This window comes from Telmatherina bonti (genome assembly GCF_933228915.1).
Source record: "Telmatherina bonti genome assembly, chromosome: 15".
Classification (NCBI taxonomy): Eukaryota; Metazoa; Chordata; class Actinopteri; order Atheriniformes; family Telmatherinidae; genus Telmatherina; species Telmatherina bonti.
The window spans coordinates 10,101,158-10,119,434 of NC_136613.1; the positions used below are offsets into that span (position 1 = coordinate 10,101,158).

Here is an 18,277-nt window from a genome sequence, read left to right on the forward strand (position 1 = left end):
GGTCATATGTTGTGCATCTGGCATCTCATCATAGCACATTATGTGGCTTTAAGTGTGTGTGTTTTGTGTGTTTTCTCCGATGAAAAGCTCTTTCTTCCCTCTGCTGCAGCTCTGCCTTCAGCTGCGTTTACTGCAATTAGGTCTGGAATGTGACTTTCCTGCTGAGTGGTACCGTGGAGACACTCCTCAATAAAAATCAGTGCTGTGTTTTTTTTTACCACCTTTATTTATTGTGAGTTCAGAGCTGCAGACACTTACGGCGTAGTTAAAGGTGCTATTGCTTCTCTTACTGCATCTACTTCCAGTGAACTTAGGCAGTATTTCAGTGAGGAATGTAGATTTAGCATCAGGTTTGGTGATAAAGATGGTCATTTTGATAAAGTCCTCTCACTAAATGTTTAGGGTAACTGTCGTGCAGTTTCTCAGCTTTTTTCTCTGCATTGTGTTCCAGTTGCATAATGGTTTGTCTTTTAGTAATCCTGATCTAAACTTTTTTGTTCTGTTAGAAGTAAGAAGAAGTATTAAGCAGCAGAATCCTGTGTTGTGCAGCTTGGTGGTTGTTGCTTTTTTTTCCTGTTGCTTATGTATTTATTAGCACAAACAATAGCAAGTTATGCTGCTTCTTATGTCCCACATTACACCCCACCAGTAAGGATACTGATGACCTTTGTAAGTATGTTAGGCAGGGGGACTCACTATAAAAAACAGCCATTTATCAGGTTTGTTGTACACCTGAAATCTTCCAGGAAAACCTGTCAATACGGTTATTAATTCAAATGTTTTTATTAAATGGATATAGTTGGACGCACTAGTGCAACGAATACAGCAAGTCTGGAACCCTGTAATTCCAAGTATATGCTGTCACTTCTAAAATAATGCCTATTTTAAGCTTTAGAAGTGTCTGTTTTAAAGTTTAATTTGGTTATTTTATCTTTCAAATGTTTTTCAAATGTTTTTATTTATTTATTTCAATTCACTTCCAGAAAATCAAACCATCTTCTTCTGTTCTTTTTCTGTCTTTTCCAGGCACCGCCGTCCATGGTCAGCACAGAACAGAGGCAGCATGCTGAACATGTATTCCTCTCCTTCAGGAAATCCAAATCCCCTTTTGCCATCTGCAAGCACATCCTTGGTGAGTATTATTTGAATTGTTTAACTTCAGTAATCTTTTAAATCAGGGGTGTCCAAAGTCTTTCCTCAAGGACCGCTGTCCTGCAGACTTTCCATGTATTCCTGCTTCAACACACCAGACTCAAATTAAATGGATCTAACAGACTATAAAGGTCTGCAGAATGACTTATTCTGAGCCAGCTGTGTTGGAGCAGGGAGGCTAGAAAACCTGAAGATTGTGGCCCTCGAGGACCAGAGTTGGACACCCCTGTTTTAAACGTACATGATGTTAATGAGCTTGGACTTACCACAACCAAGATGCTCTGTTTCACTTTAGATGACACTTGCTGAGATGTTGGTGCAACATACGGTGTAAAACTCCAGTCCTGGAGGGCCAGCATCCTGCAGGTTTCTGTTGTCTCCATGCTTCAACACACCTGACTGAAATTACCTGATGGATTATTGGATCCATTTGATTCAAATCATGTGTGTTGGTGCAGGGAAACAACAAAAACCTGTCGGATACCGCGCTAGAGGACTGGAGTTTGACAGCCTTAAGGGACATTTCAGCCACCGCGTGTCAGAAAGCCTGAAAACCCTTCAAACAAGTCACCTCCATGCTGTGTGTTTGCTCTGCTTTGCTGCTGAATATGTGAATTCACTGCGCTGGTTGGAATCTCCTGGCTTAGTGCGGGACTTATTCTCTTACAAACACTTGAATTTCTCAGCAGTTTTAGGCTGAATTCTTCGTCAGGGCTATACCTTTTGGACAAAGTTTGAATTTTGTTTTAGTTTGAAAATGTTTTAAAGTTAAATAGATACAAACGTGGGTTTTTTTGTGACCTTTTCCCCTCTTTCAGCATTAAATATTCTGTGAGCTTGGTTCTGTATTATTCTTTTGTCATTAATGTTACATGTCTGTATGTCAAACCTGGGACGAGCTGGCTTGAACTTTGAATTTCCCCTCGGGGATGAATAAAGTATCTTTGATTTGGTTGATTTGATATTCAGTAAATCTGTGCAGACAGTGTTTTGTAATCAGCATAATACTAATATTTGTCAGTCAGACATTTTAGTCTTTAATATTTACGTTGTCCATCTAAAACCGGACCCTGACACTAAATATGGCTCAGAGGTTTATATTCTTTTTGCATTCAGATGACACTGCTTAAAAATTTGGCAAGTTTTCAAAATATTTTTTCCAGCAAACTGATCCAACTCATAACTTTTATTTCTAATTTTGTAAACCTTCCTTACATTTCTCACTCTGACATTTTTTTCCCGCTAACCAGAGACCAGTAAGGTGGACTATGTGTTATTTCAAGCAGCCACAGCCATCATGGAGGCTGTGGTGCGGGAGTGGATCTTGCTGGAGAAGACCAGCATCGAATCGCTTCGGGCATTCCTCCTCACCTACGTCTTACAGCGACCAAAGTGAGTATGAAAGAAAGAAGAGCAGCGTTGTAAACTCAGCGGTAGACTGTGATGTATAAAATGTATATGAATAGAAAACGCTGCATGCACTTGCTGGGACTGGAGCCCCGTCGGTTTGTGGCCATTTTCAAACGGTTAAATTTTGTTTGGCTTAAAAATGGAAAAAAAATAAATAAATAAAAGGAGGAAGATAAGATACCTTTTTTGGAGTGATTGAAATGCACCTTATATATAAGATCTGCTACGATGATGTAAAGATGCTGATATTGCGCCAAAATCTGATCATGTGATCTTTGTTGTCTTGGCAAATAAACAAAAGTAAACAAACAGTAATATTTCTAATACATTAAGTGATGTTTTATTGAATGAAGTGATGTATAAAACACATTGTGAGTCACTTATTTATTAAGAAAGATCTGTTTTACTATTTAAACATAATTAAAACAAACATGTAGGGTTTTCTTTTTTGCTGGTGTTACAGATGTCACAGGAAGACGCCTGACATGATTTTCAGGTTTTGTTTGTTTTTTAACCCTTTGACGCATCGTGTCACGTATTTAGGAAGGATGAATTCACTGACACTTATTTAAAAGCCGTTTTCTGGTATATTCATAAGTGAGGATGGTATATTAAAGGATCACCCGACACACTGTCACTCACTGAAGAATGAACTAATATGGTATAAAAATTCATAGATACACAAACACATTATTACCAACCTTGGTGATAAACAGGACAAGAAATATTAGTCCATTTTTACAAAATATTTCTAATATGACAGTATATTCTTTTTTTCTTCTTCTTCTTTTTTAAAAAAAATATTTCTATAGAATAGGCCCTGCGATGGACTGGCGAGCTGTCCAGGGTGTACCCTGGCTGTCGCCCAAAGCCGGCTGGGATAGGCTCCAGCTTCCCCGCGACCCTGAATTGGAATAAGCGGTTCAGAAAATGAATGAATGAATCTATAAAATAGATAAATACAATACAACTTTATTTATAATGCACTTTAAAAACAATGTTGACCAAAGTGCCACATTGTGGGGGATTTAAAAAAAATAACCCAAAAAAAACAGAATAAATAACATACACGAGGACAATTTAAAAAAAATTAGTCACTTCAAAGCAATCAAAACTAAAAGCAATCAAATTAAAACAGTCTAAATAAAATCAGATCTAAAAAGTCAACTTATTGTGCAGAAAAAGAAAGTCAGCTCAGACAAATGGGTCTTTAGTAAAGATTTAATAGCAGATACAGAGGAGCCCTGTCTAATTTGTAAAGGAAGCTCATTCCACAGTTTAGGTGCCGCCACCGCAAAGGCCCGGTCCCCGCTGAGCTTCTGTTTCGTCCTCGGTTCAGACAGAAGTAGTTAGTCAGCTGACCTGAGAGACCGAGAGGGTGTGTAGGGATGGAGGAGCTCAGAGACGTACAGCGGGGCAGCACCATAAATAAACTTAATAAAAAGTCAAATAATATTAAAGACAAAGTGTATCTGTACATATCCGTAGAAGTTGATTGATTTTTTTTTATTAATTCATGCATCAGAGGGTTACACTCAATTGCATTTGTTTTTGAGTTTATCCATTTTTGCATGTTATGAGAAATAAAAGATTTAAAATTCTAAGCGATGCTCATAATGAGCTGATCTGAATCGCACCACAGATTTATGTCTTTAAAGGAGTCCTACTATGGTATTTGGAGTTTTCTGAGCTTTCTACAGTGTTACAGTTTTGAATCCTCATCAGACATGTGAGCGGCACTGTTTTTTTATCACCTAAACGCATGTTTGAGTTTGAGTTCCAGCACTCTCTCCGTTCGATTTCCATGGTGACAAAAACGCGTCGTTTTAGAGAGTTTTTTCTACTTGGAAATCCTTGTGACGTCCCGGGGGATAAGGTTCGGTGATTGGTTACCTTCTACTGGTTAACAAGGGCATGTACAAATACATCAGGCGGGTGGAAAACGTGGGATAAAGTTATTTCCAACGATGGCTGGTGAGTTTACCAAAGAGAGACATCCTGCTGCATTCGTTGCTGTGGCTTGCTGTTTTCCACTTCGTTTCCAGGGTCTGATTCAGGTTCCAACATGTAGGGCTGTATGCTATGTGTTGACGTTATATTTTGTTTTTTTATTGAGTTCATATTAGCCTAATCCTTCTGTTTATGAGATGTTACAATGACGGGGAAAGCAGGTGCGGTGCGCGCTCCCGATGTAGTGCAGTGGCGGGAGGCGGGGCTTAATGCAGAAGAGTCTCAATCCACTCGTTTTGCCCACAGGCTGATCTGACAGCCTACAGAGAGGGTCGGTCTGAAGTAAATAAAGCCATTTGTGACAATAACTCGACCAATCCCAGCCCTTCTGGTCTCAGAAATAAAAATAAATTAGCCTGAAATGCACATAATAGTTCCACAAGGTCTGTCGATCATTGTTTTAGTTTGTTTGATTAGAACTGGAAAAAAAATGTCTGGCAGTCTATGTTTTCAAGCTAAAAGCCTTGAAATGACTTCTTGTTTGAATTGATGCAGTGTAAATAAAATGAAAATAAGTAGAACCTAAAGAAAAACTGCTGTCATGTTTCCCTTCTTGTTCTGTTTTCCAAAACTTCATCACACTTCATCATGGCAGTTAATGTTGTAAAACGTTTTCCTGTCGTTCCCCTGCAGTCTGCAGAAGTACGTCCGCGAGCAGATCCTGCTGGCCGTCGCTGTTATTGTGAAGAGAGGCTCTCTGGACAAAAGTATCAGCTGTAAAAGCATCTTTCATGAAGTGGGACAGCTCATCAGCAGCGGGAACCCCACAGTGGTGAGAGAAACCTACATTATAGATGAACCCCTCTGAACGTTGTACAGAAAACCCTACACATGGAGCTTTCTTTTTGTTTAATAAATTTCATTTTAGGCACATTAAATGATTACTATGACCTTAAAATGCCAAAAGGGGAAAATGCTGTAACTTTGAGATAAAATGTGTATCGGGTAGTTTAGTGTCGATACAATGGTCTTAAATTGAAAAGAAAAGGAAACACAGTCCCAACTTTTAAACTGTCGTTATTAGATGAAGTCTGTATAGTTAGCTGCGTAGTTACTGACAACAACAGATAGATTTGCTGCTTTTCATTGAGCTTTCCTAAATTTAGTTTTGGCTGGAAATGAAATATTTTAATAATTTATGCTCCTTTTCATTTTTCTTTCCATATAAATAAAACCTTTTTAACAGACCAAAAAGTTTATAAACACCAATTATTACGCCATATCTTTTTGTAGTAATTTAGTCACAACACAGGAATAGGAAAGTGGAATAATAATGCTTGTTGGTATCACTCACTTTAAGGGTTTTCCATATTTAGTGTATTTTTGCCTGAGTAGACCATGTTTATTATCTGGTTTCAGACGTTCTGCATGGGGTTGGACTGAGATAACTCACTTGAGCTCAGTCTGGAAATGTAAAGAAGACCGTGCTAGGGTTAAAAGACGTGTGTTTTTGTACATTTGAAATAAAATATAATCCTTCTGTCTTTGCCTGTTCACTCATATCAGCTTTTTAAAGTTAATTTCCTTGGCATATTTTCGAGATTTGAGGCTGTGAACTTATGAAACATGGGAAACATTTAATATAAATCAAAAAAGACTAAATTTGTATATTATGACTCACTGTGCTGATGATGCAACATAAATATTTGTCACTTTCATATGAAAATACAAATTGGCATTTTTGTCTCAGTGCTTTCTAAAATGCACTTCCTGTCGTAATCCAGTAGATGGCACCACTCCTTGTGATTCTAAACTCCAAACTTAATCATGAGGAGAGGATTGTACTTAAAGGAGGAAGTAAAATGTTGGGTTGAGTTTAAGCATAAAAATCTAAAAATAAAAACATAAAATTTGAGTCAGTTTTTTAAGTTTGATACCCAAAAAGGGAAAATTTGATTTGGTGTTTGCTCTCAGATTTTTAAAAACAATTGCTGAAATAGTTTGTAGTTGAATTAGTTTAATGGTTATTTCATATGAAAACACAAGTCATTCATAAGGGAAAGAATAGTTTCAGAACCAGAACTGTGCATCCTGAAATCAGCTTTAAATTACTTTAAATAATGATTTGGATCACTGTGTGATCAACCTTTGACTGAGCTTATTCTCTGCAGCAAACCCTAGCCTGCTCCATCCTGACCGCTCTGCTCAGCGAGTTCTCCAGTTCCAGTAAGACCAGTAGCATCGGCCTCAGCATGGAGTTTCACGGCAACTGCAAGCGCCTCTTCCAGGTTCGCTTCACACCTTGCCTCAGTGTTTTACTCATTATGCTTTTACTTTGCTTTAAATGAATTTCTCCATCCTTTCTTCCATCCCTCCCTCCGCAGGAAGAAGGCTTGCGTCAGATCTTCATGTTGACCATGGAGGTGCTGCAGGAGTTCAGCCGCAGAGAGAACCTCAACGCTCAAATGTCCTGTGTCTTCCAGCGCTACCTGGCTCTGGCCAACCAGGTCCTCAGCTGGAACTTCTTGCCTCCAAATTATATCCTTTTATTGCTCCTCCACATTCCTTTGATGGATGTTTTGGATATCAGATAAAGAGAGTTGAGAATCAGGCCTTTATATTCTGGTAAACTATTCCAGTTTGTGTGTGTGTGTGTGTGTGTGTGTGTGTGTGTGTGTGTGTGTGTGTGTGTGTGTGTGTGTGTCCGTCCGTCCGTCCGTCCGTCCGTCCGTCTCCGTCCCCCCACAAATATGTGATGGGCAGGAATGCAAATCTGTCAGTCATTTTAACTTTGTAGTTTAACTCTTGTGCACACGTCCATGTTGTCTTTGCAGTTGGTCGCATTGTTGAGCAAACTTATGCACTTAGTGCGTGTGTGTGTGTGTGTGCAGTTGGGTTCATTATGACTTTAATCCCTACAGCCAGGCATCCTCTCTGCCTGTCTGAGGGGATCTGGAGTGGCGCTTGCTGCCAGCCAGAGCCATGTATCATTTTCAAAGAGGTGTCTATGTGTCCGTCCCTGCATCATTCCAGCATCGCACCACCCCCTGCCTCGTCTTGTCGAGGCTGCCCTTGGTATGTGTGGCACGCTCACTTCAATACGTGTGTGTTCTCAAAGGCGCGCTTTTAAGTCCAAGAGTGATTGCAGTCAGTTTAATTTTGTTTTGGTGTTTGGTGTCGCTGTGAATTGTTGTGCATGTTGGAAACCTTAAGGTTTGAGGTTAAAACAGCTGACTGCAAATAAACTACATGTGATATCCCAGGTTGAATGAGCCTTTTGTGGGAACGTTGAAGCTTAGTTTGCATATGAGGTGGGAAATGTGTGATTGCATAGCTTGATTTGTAAGCTAGGCAGAAACCAGAGTCAGGATTAGCCATAAATGCAATTAAAGGTTTTTCTGAACGACAATTTCTGAAATGTTTAATGATAAGAGTAAAATTTCTAAGATTCTAGTTGGAAAAACCTGGAACGTTAACAATGGGTCAAACATGCTGCCTAGGAGCAGAAAACCAGCTCACCGAGGGTCCAGTCTGACCCACAGGATTAGTTTGGTAGATATGAAAAGTAGGGCTGTGACGATATGCTTTTGACCCGATTCGATTCTGTTTGTTTTGTTTTTTTTTGTTTTGTTTTGGTTTTTTTTGGGTGCCGATTCGATTTAAATTGCAATCTCAAACTTCTTCGATATTGCTGATTTTAGTAAATTAAAACTTTTGTTTTGCTCGTCGTTTTTCTTGATTTCAATGAGCAAAAAACAACACAGCAGCCAGATCATCGTTCTGCTGCTTTAATGCCCAAGAAGACAAGTAAAAAGATCAATAAAACAATAAAAATGACAGGAATTTTACAATGGATTATTTTAATTTAATTGAAAAAAGGATTTTTTTCTTTAAAAAAATCGGTTTTAAAATTGTAAAGCAAAAAATCCTTTTTTTTTTTTTTTTTTTTAAATTTTTTTTTTTCGATTTTCCCACCCCTAATGAAAAGACACGCTGACATCCACAGAACAACCAAAAAAACTATAGCTGAGTAAATACGCTGTCTATAATGGCTGTTATATCTCATCAGTTCTAACTGATGTCTTTTTTTCGACAGTGTTACAGAGACATGAACAGGATTTCACATCTTTGCACTGCTGTAACAGTAGAATAAAGTGGCTATAATGAAAGTCATTAGGCCAAATGGTCTAGTGGAAGAAGGGGAGTTTCTTTGTCTATAAAGTGGAAAATTTAGATTATTTTTTTATGGTTGATAGTGCTGTTCCAAATTTGGGATGAATAAAGTATCTTTGATTTGATTTGATATTGCACATCTTTGCCAAATATTATCATGTTGACTTGGAAACTGCCAAAATGAAAACAATAAAATACACGGAAAAGACCAGAAAGGACCCCGGGAAGGCCTGATGTGAGATGTTTTTATGGATTTGTTGTATTCCATATGCAGTTGATTAACGGAGGTAAAATACAGTTGAAACTGTTAAAGAACGGTTCATCAGGTGTTAACCTCTTAACAGCGCGCCGCTTAGACTGCTTTCCACTAAAACAAAGGAGAAAAGGAGGAGTTATTTATAGATTATTATGATGTTATTTTACTGGTCGTGCTCACTTTAGATCTAAAGAACTAAAGGTTAAAGGTTAAGGATGTGACCGTGTGCAACCGAAAGAACATTGCTGAACTCTGGGTTAAACTTGAATGAGTGAAGTGAGAATGGCTGGTTGATTTCTAAATGCAGCGATAGCTGTTGGTGGTGCTCTTTGGAAACAAATAGAGCCGTAGTCCTCTGCTGTCTTGATGTTGACTTGTCATAAATGCCGTCTACTGTCTCAGCTCGTAAAAATAGCTTCTGACTTCTTCCGTGAAGGGGCGCTCTCCTTGAAATTCGGCGTGCGTGTGAAGTCTTCAAGCGTCTGGGCAGTTGTTGAAAAGGACAACGGAATGATGAAGACTGCCGGGGGCCCTGAATGCGTGTTGCCGCCTGTCTTCAAGTATCACAGCACGCCTCGTGCGAGTGCAATGTGAGTAAACGATGCTAGCACGGATATTAGGGGAGTGGGCCTTTTCTTAATTGCATGGCTGACAGCAGTCGCCTCGCACTTAAGCACGCACACCCTTCGGTCGACTCGTAAGACTCCTTCGAAAAGTCCGCCCCCCTTTTCTGAACCGAGCGGCATGCAGGTAATCTGTCCTCGCTGCCATCTGAACCCTGGCCCTTCGGCTCTAGTGTCATTTAGTGGAGACACACTCCACAGGCATTGCTACTGCACCGTGTCACTCCACACTGGGCTTGACTCCGGCCGGGGTCGCCGTCAGGCCTTGAGGCCGTGGCGGCAGTCAGGTGCCGTAAAAGGCCGTCGGAGCAGACGGATAACCCAGCTGCCTCAACGATCCCGCATTAACCTCTGTATTTGGGTCTTTGCAATGTTGTTTAGATGTCGTTGGTATGTGAGGGAATCTTTAGAGTCATCTGTCAGATGTGTTGCTATAAGTGGTGCTTTTTATGTGGCAGTTTTCCACTCTATCACCGGAGAGGAATGTGTGTATTTCCTGGTATATCAGCTCAGAGAGAAGCAAAGGCCTTCCTGCCTCAGAAGGAGAACCTGAAAGTCTCCTTACTTTTTTTTATACATCTTTAAAAAGAAAAAGGTTCCACTTCTACAAAAACACCCCTACAAGCAGTTATTCTTGCGCTGAGGAGAGCAACACTTGTCTTCGTTTTCTCATTAGCCGTTCTGAGGTCAGTTACTGGGCGCTGTGGTCCTAAGGTTAAGGTTAGGATTAGGAGTGTGTAAGCCAACGCTGGATGTTTGCCTTGGCCTCGACCTGCATGGAGAATCCTTGACTACTGTCTAAACAAAAGTGGGAGGGAGGAAACAGCTGTTTGAAATGCTGATGGATCCTCAGTTGGCATGTTTTCCATGTTGCTTCATTTTTTTTTTCAACTAAATCTATTTCTTTCAGTGGGTAGAGTTTATTAAGGATTCTGAAGGCACTCTTCTTACTTGATCTGGCTGAAAACGGTTCAGCTTATACTTAGAAAATATTCCTCTTTTTCCACTTCAATTAACTCGCTGCTTTCATCCAACATTTTTACTCCTGGATTCCAAAGAAAAGCTTGGCATTGCTACATAATTGCTTTATTATTGCTTTAATACACGTGAGGGAGATTTAATGGCAACTGCTGTCTAAACAGATGGGGTCCAAACAGTAGAAGGAAATAGGATGGGAGGGGGGGGCAGGTCGCTGAGGAGGTATTCCTGGACTGTTATTTGACATGGCGAGGCTGCAGGGCAGACTTGTGGCAGGATGTATCACTTAAACCCTACCACGCGCCTTAGCATAGCGCTGCGGTCTTCGCACGGCCGCTGGCAGACGCTCAGCCGGTCTTCTGGTGCGGCCGGACCTTCCTCAGGCGTAATGAATTGAGGATATTAGAGAAGCTTGCTAATCCATCATCCTCAACAATGAAGGTTGTTGAGGTTTGAAAAATGTGAAGATTACTGGGATGAGCAGATTATTAAGTGTCACAAAAATAAATCAGGTTGATTGTTGTGCGTGAATGTCAACGCTGCTGTTGGAGTTCAGAAAATGTCATCTTGGTGCTTCAGATACCAAACCCAGAGGTGCTGCAGAGTTGAACATGAAGTCATGCTCTTTGCAGCAGTTTTGGCAAACTGGTTGCTCTTCTGGACATCCAAGTTGTGAAGTTTTAGCTTTTCCAAACTGGGAATTGTATTGTTGTTGGTTATTGGAAATTCTAAAGATCTGTACAAAAGAAAATAATGCTGTAATTTAAAAAATGCTATTAGGTGACTTTTTTGCCTCCTGTCCAGAATGATGTATCCATAAATAAATAGGCTGTATGTATAATCTTTCTGTTTCAAAAGAAAGTCACATCATGTGTGATTACCACAGACCTGTCAATCAAAGGGTAATTAATATAATATGATATATTGTAATGTAATATAAAGATACAAAACCAGTTGGTATGATTAAAGGGGGATAAATAATGAATCAAATGCAATTTACTAATAGTTTTATAGTAAGTTTTTATTTATAGTCTATGAATCTGTTTTGTCTCTTGTTGGCATAACCGTGGGAGCACAGTTAGTCTCTCCATATATTCCTCATATTCATTCATTTTTCATTTATTTCCTGTACCACTCATTTTAAACTTCATTAAGTAGCTAAGTTATGTTCCATCAAAAGGAAAACTGGAGATTAAAACGATAAATACTGAAAGATTTTTCCATGAGTTTGCATGATCTGGATCATGCAGTGGGGTTTGGGAGGCTTGGTTCTGTGTTGCATTGTGTTGGCACAGCATGTCCAAAATATTAAACAATCATCTACATTTAATTGTGTGAAGCAAAAATGATTTAATTAAATTTTGATTAACTGCACATGCAGAAGATTGTAAAATATTTTGAGTCTACAGTTCTTCATGTGGTTTTTATTTCATATCACGTTTAGTTTGGGTCATTACAGGAATTTTATTGTATTTTTATTTATTTATTTATTTATTAGAAAGAAATGTTTGGCTTGTGTGATTTAGTGGATCATGTAATTTGGCCTCTCTGGGTGTTTATACCTGTGTTTGCTGGTAGTAGTCGAGTGGGTAGTTTCACAAAGCTGTGCAGACAGAATTACAGCTCCTTAATGAGTCAACGAGGGATCTATTTTTCCTGCAGATATCAAACCTCACCATTCAGACTAGAAGCATAAAACTTGAAAGACTAGACACCAGTATGTTGAACAAAAAAAAAGCAGGAAATTAAACCTGACATGTTGCTGTTTGTCTGCTGAAGTGAGCAGAGAATCAGCAGTCGGTCTTAATAAAGATCTTACCGTGCGTTTGCATGTCAGTGCGGCTGCAAACTTGAGAACCTTGAGTGTGTGAACTTCTTCACTCGTATTTGATTTAAGCCTTTGTGGTCAGCGGTTTGCACCGACCGGGCCCTCAGTCAGCTCAGTGTGTTTAGTGTGTCGCTTGTCCGTCTTTCTGTCAGTACGTCTTATCTTTACAGTGGAAAACTGACGTGTCGCATTAGTTATTCTAGAGCCTGCTGGAACGGTTGAGATAGTGGCAGGTGATGTCTTTAAAAACCCACCAAACCACAGCCACATGTTGTAGTCACTCCACGGACATTACTCATTCTGGAGGCATGTACACTACACACACAGTCTGTCTTTCTTTTTTTCCTTTCCAAAGGGTGCATTGCACAGTTACGGTTGTAAAATCACTCGTCATCTCAAGTGGATTTTCTTTGAATTCGGAAGCTTGGGCTTAAGCTTGATGGGCACAGTTTCTCTGGCATGTTCTGGGTATAAACTGTCTTCTTTCTGAAACACCTCATGCTTTTGTCTTTAGCTTGTCTAATAGGAAAGATTCCCCATATCAAATGCAGCCTTACATTAAGCTTCATAACATTACTTCTGCTTCTGTTCTTGTTTGGTTTGATTGGCTGGAACAACGGGTTGGAGCAAGCACTCGAACTGCTAATGCTAATTTGTGAGAGGTTTCACCTCTGGCTCTTCAGTTGCGGTCATAAATGGTTCTCATACCAACTTCTGTGACCTTGTCTTAGCACAGGCAGGCAGAGATGACAAGAACTAAAAGTTTTAAACTGTAGATCCACTACATCAGGTGTACTCGGTTCAGTTCTGCAAGGTCTGCAATCCAGCAGGTTTTCCAGGTATTCCTATCCCAACGCACCTGAATCAGATTAAATGGAGAGTCAGCTGTGTTGGAGCAGGGATACATGGAAAACCTGCTGGATTGCGGAGCTCGTGGGACTGAATGGAATACCCCTGCACTATGTTATAGTTAATAATGGAAATGCATGTTGTCCACATTCACATTAAGCTGCTTGAGAACATAAACAATGTAACTGCAGTGAAAGTAAACATACAGAGGTAAATAAACAAATATATCAAACTTTATCTGAAATGGTGAGATTTGGTAACTCCTGGCCAACTATTTAGCTTTTTTAGTCCTGCATTTAATTTTTTACCAACGGAAGAGCAGGAAAACTCACCAACATCTGGCTTCTGTCTGCGTTGGGAAAGGGTTCAGCTGGCATTCAGTCCCATGTAAAGTGACTGCCGATGTTTCATTTATCATCTCAAGCTCTTCAGTTGAGCAAACACAACACCTAAACCACAGGTGTCGGACTCCAGTTCCTCGAGGGCCGGTATCCAGAAGGTTTTTTGTTGTCTCCGCGCTCCAACACACCTGACCAAAACTTAAAGACAGGTTGACAAGAAGCTACCGGATGCATTTGATTAGAATCAGCTGCGTTGGTAGAGGGAAACTACAAAAAACCTGCTGGATGCCGGCCCTCGAGGACTGGGGTTTGACACCCCTGACCTAAAGGCTCTGCAGGAGAGTGACACAGCTCGCTTATTTACAGAAGCAGGTTAATCGGTTGTAGCATCTCGCATAGAAGCTCCGAAACTGACAGCAGCAACCTGGGATGGAAAGGCTGTGATAGATTCATATTTATCCTGTTTGTATTAGAAGTTGTGGTACATACATTATTCTTGTAGTATAATCCACAGCTTCCTCTTTGTACTACTTACAAGGTATTTGTCTGGGGAAAAAACAGTCGTTGCTGCATGTAACTCTGGTGAACAAGCGTTGCGTTGAGTGTTCTGATGGCATAAACGTGGTACTGCTGGGATTCTCTTTGCATGTGTAAGTGGATTTCCAAAGCCTGCATATCAAAGCCAGTTTGGGTTATGAGTCATCAGTCTTGTCAGGAAATAGATTTGTAAACATTTTCCATTTATTTTAAAAGTTCTCCTTATAGGTTTCAGTCATATAATTAAGTTGTTTGTAGAAGACAAAGGTTTTCCTGATTCTATAAGCACTTTAGGACCAAAAAAAGCCTTGAAATAATCAGTTTATTCTAAAATATTAAAGTCATATTGTGTTCCTAATTTACATTAAACTGGAACTGATAAGCTTTCATTCATGTCTGCTGCTTAGGGTTATGACAACGTGGAACATCTGTGTCCATGTGGGAAGTAGCTGTGTGGTAATCATGCCTCAGATCTCTTGTGAGTTCTCTCCCAGTCATATGATCTTTCAGAAAGTTTGTACAACCTGACCATCACTGAGGTGGTCCCTCCCTGAGGAGGCTGCAGGATCGGACACACTTGTTGTCGGACCAAATATACATCCTCTCTGACTTTTCCTTCCCCTTCATGTCTGGCCACATGTCAACATTTAGTTTTTTTTCTGTCTTTCCGGCTCCTTCTTATTAAAGATTAACATACAGGGGTTTGACTTTGTGTTCAAATGAAAAGTAGGACGTGATGGCGACTTGGTTTTGTGAAAACATCAGGGCTGGAATTTTTATAGTGCACAAAGTGTGTTTGTAATCAAGTTAAAGGGGGATGCTTTAAATGGATAACGCCGCCAAAAGGGAAATTGTGTAATTATTAGAAGTTTCCATCACAAACAAACAGGAATGGAGTTGCTGCGGCACCCTCGCTACTTATCAGATCTCTCTTTTTGGGTCTGTCTTTGAAAGGGTTCAGTTTGAGGTCCTCTGCCTCACCACAACTATTTTTAACAAGGCTTGAAAGCCAAGTTAGACACACACACACACACGCACGCGCGCGCGCACACACACACACACACAGACCCTTAAACAGGTGCCAACTTTTGTGCCGAAAAGTGTGGCGTGGGGTGTTGTGGTAGGGTGTGTGCATGGGGAGTGACTGTGGGTTGGTGTTGGAGGAATGTGTGACCTTCCCGGCCTCTGCCGCTGTTTGGCTTTGATCGGACATTCCTCTGGAAGTTTCCGCCTTCTGCTGTCACTGAGCCGCGGGGCAGCCATGCGGGGTTTGCATGTTGGTATCCAGGATGGAAGAAATATACATTGATTACAGAATATTTGGGGAAATTGGAATTATTATTGTTTGTTGCAGTGGGAATGAATATCCAGACTCAATGATCTTGATATTAGATGGTTGGTATGAGAGAAGGGTCTTCAGAGGCAGCCCTCAGTCATTACAAACTTATGCTGTAACCCTCATAATGTTATTTTTATTCCAGGTTCAAAAGTTTCCAAGAATACCAGACATGCCAGGTTACTTGTGTGGTTACTAGATTGTTCCAGTGAATGGGATGATGCAAATTTTGGGTTTAAAATAAGGTTAAACTGTTTATTTGTCATGAAACATAAAAAACCTGATAATGAATAGTTTTCTTATTAGTCATTAACATTCTCCTCAGTTCAATGTCTTCCTGCTTTACTGGGACTTTTAAGATAAACAGATATTTGGAAAAATCTTTTTCATTCCCAAATGAACTGGTAATAAAAACAGCAGCGCTGTGAAGCCACGCAAGGAAATAATCATCAGTCTTCAGCTACATTCTGGTTAATATACGGTACGGGCATCGTAACTCCTTCCCTGGAACTTTTCCCAAGCACTGAATAAGTTTGGGATCTGGCATAGGATAAAGCAAAGCAGAATAATATGCTGACAAAATAACAGATTTAAAACAAACAAATACAGTAAATCTTGCTGTGAAAAAATGTATCTTCAGTTCCACCAATGATTCGGGTCTAAATAACAGCCAATAAACACAGCAGCTTGGGTTCAGCAGTGACTAAACTTAAACTCATATGTGGGCTTTGTTGGTCTCTCCATAGAGCTCCCTGGCTTCTCTATCAAGCCAGCCACACATCAGAATGAATATTCACGCTTTATATCCACTTAGTTATGGATCTTGTTTTAGAAAGAACAAATATCAACAGAATAATATAAATATATATAATAATATATGTCTATATCTATATTTCTCTTTATATATATCTATCTCTGTCTGTCTGTATCTGTGTGTATATGTGTGTGTATGTATATATATATATATATATATATATATAATCGAACAATTTTAAATCCAACAATTTAAAATAAAACCTTAAAACAACATTTATATATCATTCATTCATTCATTATCTATGACCACTTAGTCCAGTTCAGAGTTGCTGGAAAACTGGAGCCTATCCCAGGTTCCATCACACGGCCAACACAGAGGGACAACCATTCAGTTCACAGTCATTCCTGGGGAGACTTTAGTGTGATCAGTTAACGGTTAACCGACTGCAGCCAATAAACGAATGGCTCTTCCGTGATGCGTTTCTTTGGTTCATGTGACGGGGTTGGGGGGGGGCTTTACTTAGTTGTTGTTAATGAAAAGGGGTTCTTGCAGAAAAAGTTTGTGAACCACTGACATTTATCCTAACATCCCAGTCTTTGGATGGTGGGAGGAAGCCGGAGTACTGGGGAGAACCCAGCAGAGGCTCGAACCGGCGACCTTTTAGCTGTGAGGCTGCAGGACTAAACCACTACGTCACTGTGCACCCCATTTATATGTAGATATAAAAATAAAAAACTCAGTTTTTCTACTTCAGCATGAAGTTGTATGTATGGGGGATGCGGTTGGACCAATTACCAGTGATGAGTGAATGAATTAAGGATTCATTCGATGACTGAGTGGCTATTTAAGTGCAGTCAGTAGAAAAGCAAAATATAAATAAATATATAATCCATTATATATTATTATCATCACTCGCCTCAATAACTGACCCATTTTCTCATATTGATTTTCTTTCAATACCCTCTATGGATAGAATTTATGAGAAGACTCTGGATACACCTACAAATGGCCAGATTGTTTTTTTTTTTTTTTTTTTTCCTTGTATCATTTATGTTCCCAGCGTGTGGTTTCCTTCATCATAAATGAGTTTTTGTTTCAGATAAAGGGCTCTCGGCGGCGGTTAAGATGGGCTAGACTACTTGATTGGGGGTGTTATGGGCGTGTGATATATTACATCGTGGAAAGCGTGTGTGTTGGTGCAGTAAAGAGGCCTGCTCTTAGGAAAAAAAAAAAACTTGTTGTGGGTGTGTTTACAAAGTTTTGAATAAAGACAGGAAGTGTTTGTAGTAAGAGATTGTGTGTTGTGGGTTTGTGAAAAGCTTGGTGTGGCTGCAGAGAAAGTTTAAATACAGAGACTGTGGTGGAGACATGGAGATTTATTTGAAAGGAAGAGGGGAAAAAAGACTGGAAAATGATGAGGAAAGAAGTTTTTGAAGTAGCATTGTGCGCTTAGATGAAAGCAAAGACAAGTAAAGAAAACGACTTTCCAGAGATGCTGAAGAGCGAGAGCAGACGTTTGATTGACAAAACAGGAAATCGGGTTATTGAAGTTTTAAGTGAGTGTTTGTGAAGTCAAGACGGCATGGCGTTGGTCTTGGAAAGCATTCAGGAAGAGAACCACAGCGATTGGCTGAGGAGGCGGGAGAGGGGAGTGTTTCAGGGCAGTAAGGAGTCTCCCGTCTCAAGCGTGTCTTGTGCATTTAAGACGTTAAGAAAGCAGAGAGGAGAAAACAGTGAGGAAAAGCAGGGAGGGCTTGCTCGGGAGAGGGGTGAACAAGAGGACAAGGAGGGAAGAGAGGGTGTCAGGCAAGTCAGAGGGTAGAGGCTGGAAAAGTCAGGAAAACAGAGGAAGGAGGAGAGAGAAGGTGGACAGGAGGGTGAGAAAGAAGGCAAGATTTACTTTGTGGGTTTAAAAACAAAAAACAAAAAAAACGCCGCAGCAATAAAAAAAAGCTAACGAGAAAGAAAGAAAGGGAGGCGACAAAGCGGTCAGAAAGGAGAGGGTGAGAAAAAAAGAACCCATCTCTCTGTGGAATAAAGATTGACAGGATTAATGAGAGGAAGAGTTGGTTAACAAGTGTCTCACA

At 40.1% G+C, this 18,277-nt stretch overlaps 1 protein-coding gene across 1 annotated transcript in view; it reads left to right on the plus strand.

Annotated features, from left to right (window-relative positions):
• The window catches only part of xpo4 (exportin 4), a 71,593-nt gene that overhangs the window by 8,131 nt on the left and 45,185 nt on the right, over positions 1-18,277 (plus strand). Inside the window, exons 2-6 of the mRNA XM_079254491.1 lie at positions 1,027-1,132; positions 2,403-2,544; positions 5,206-5,344; positions 6,684-6,800; positions 6,897-7,050. Coding sequence (XP_079110617.1) covers positions 1,027-1,132; positions 2,403-2,544; positions 5,206-5,344; positions 6,684-6,800; positions 6,897-7,050 — 658 coding nt within the window. The remainder of the gene's footprint in view (positions 1-1,026; positions 1,133-2,402; positions 2,545-5,205; positions 5,345-6,683; positions 6,801-6,896; positions 7,051-18,277) is intronic.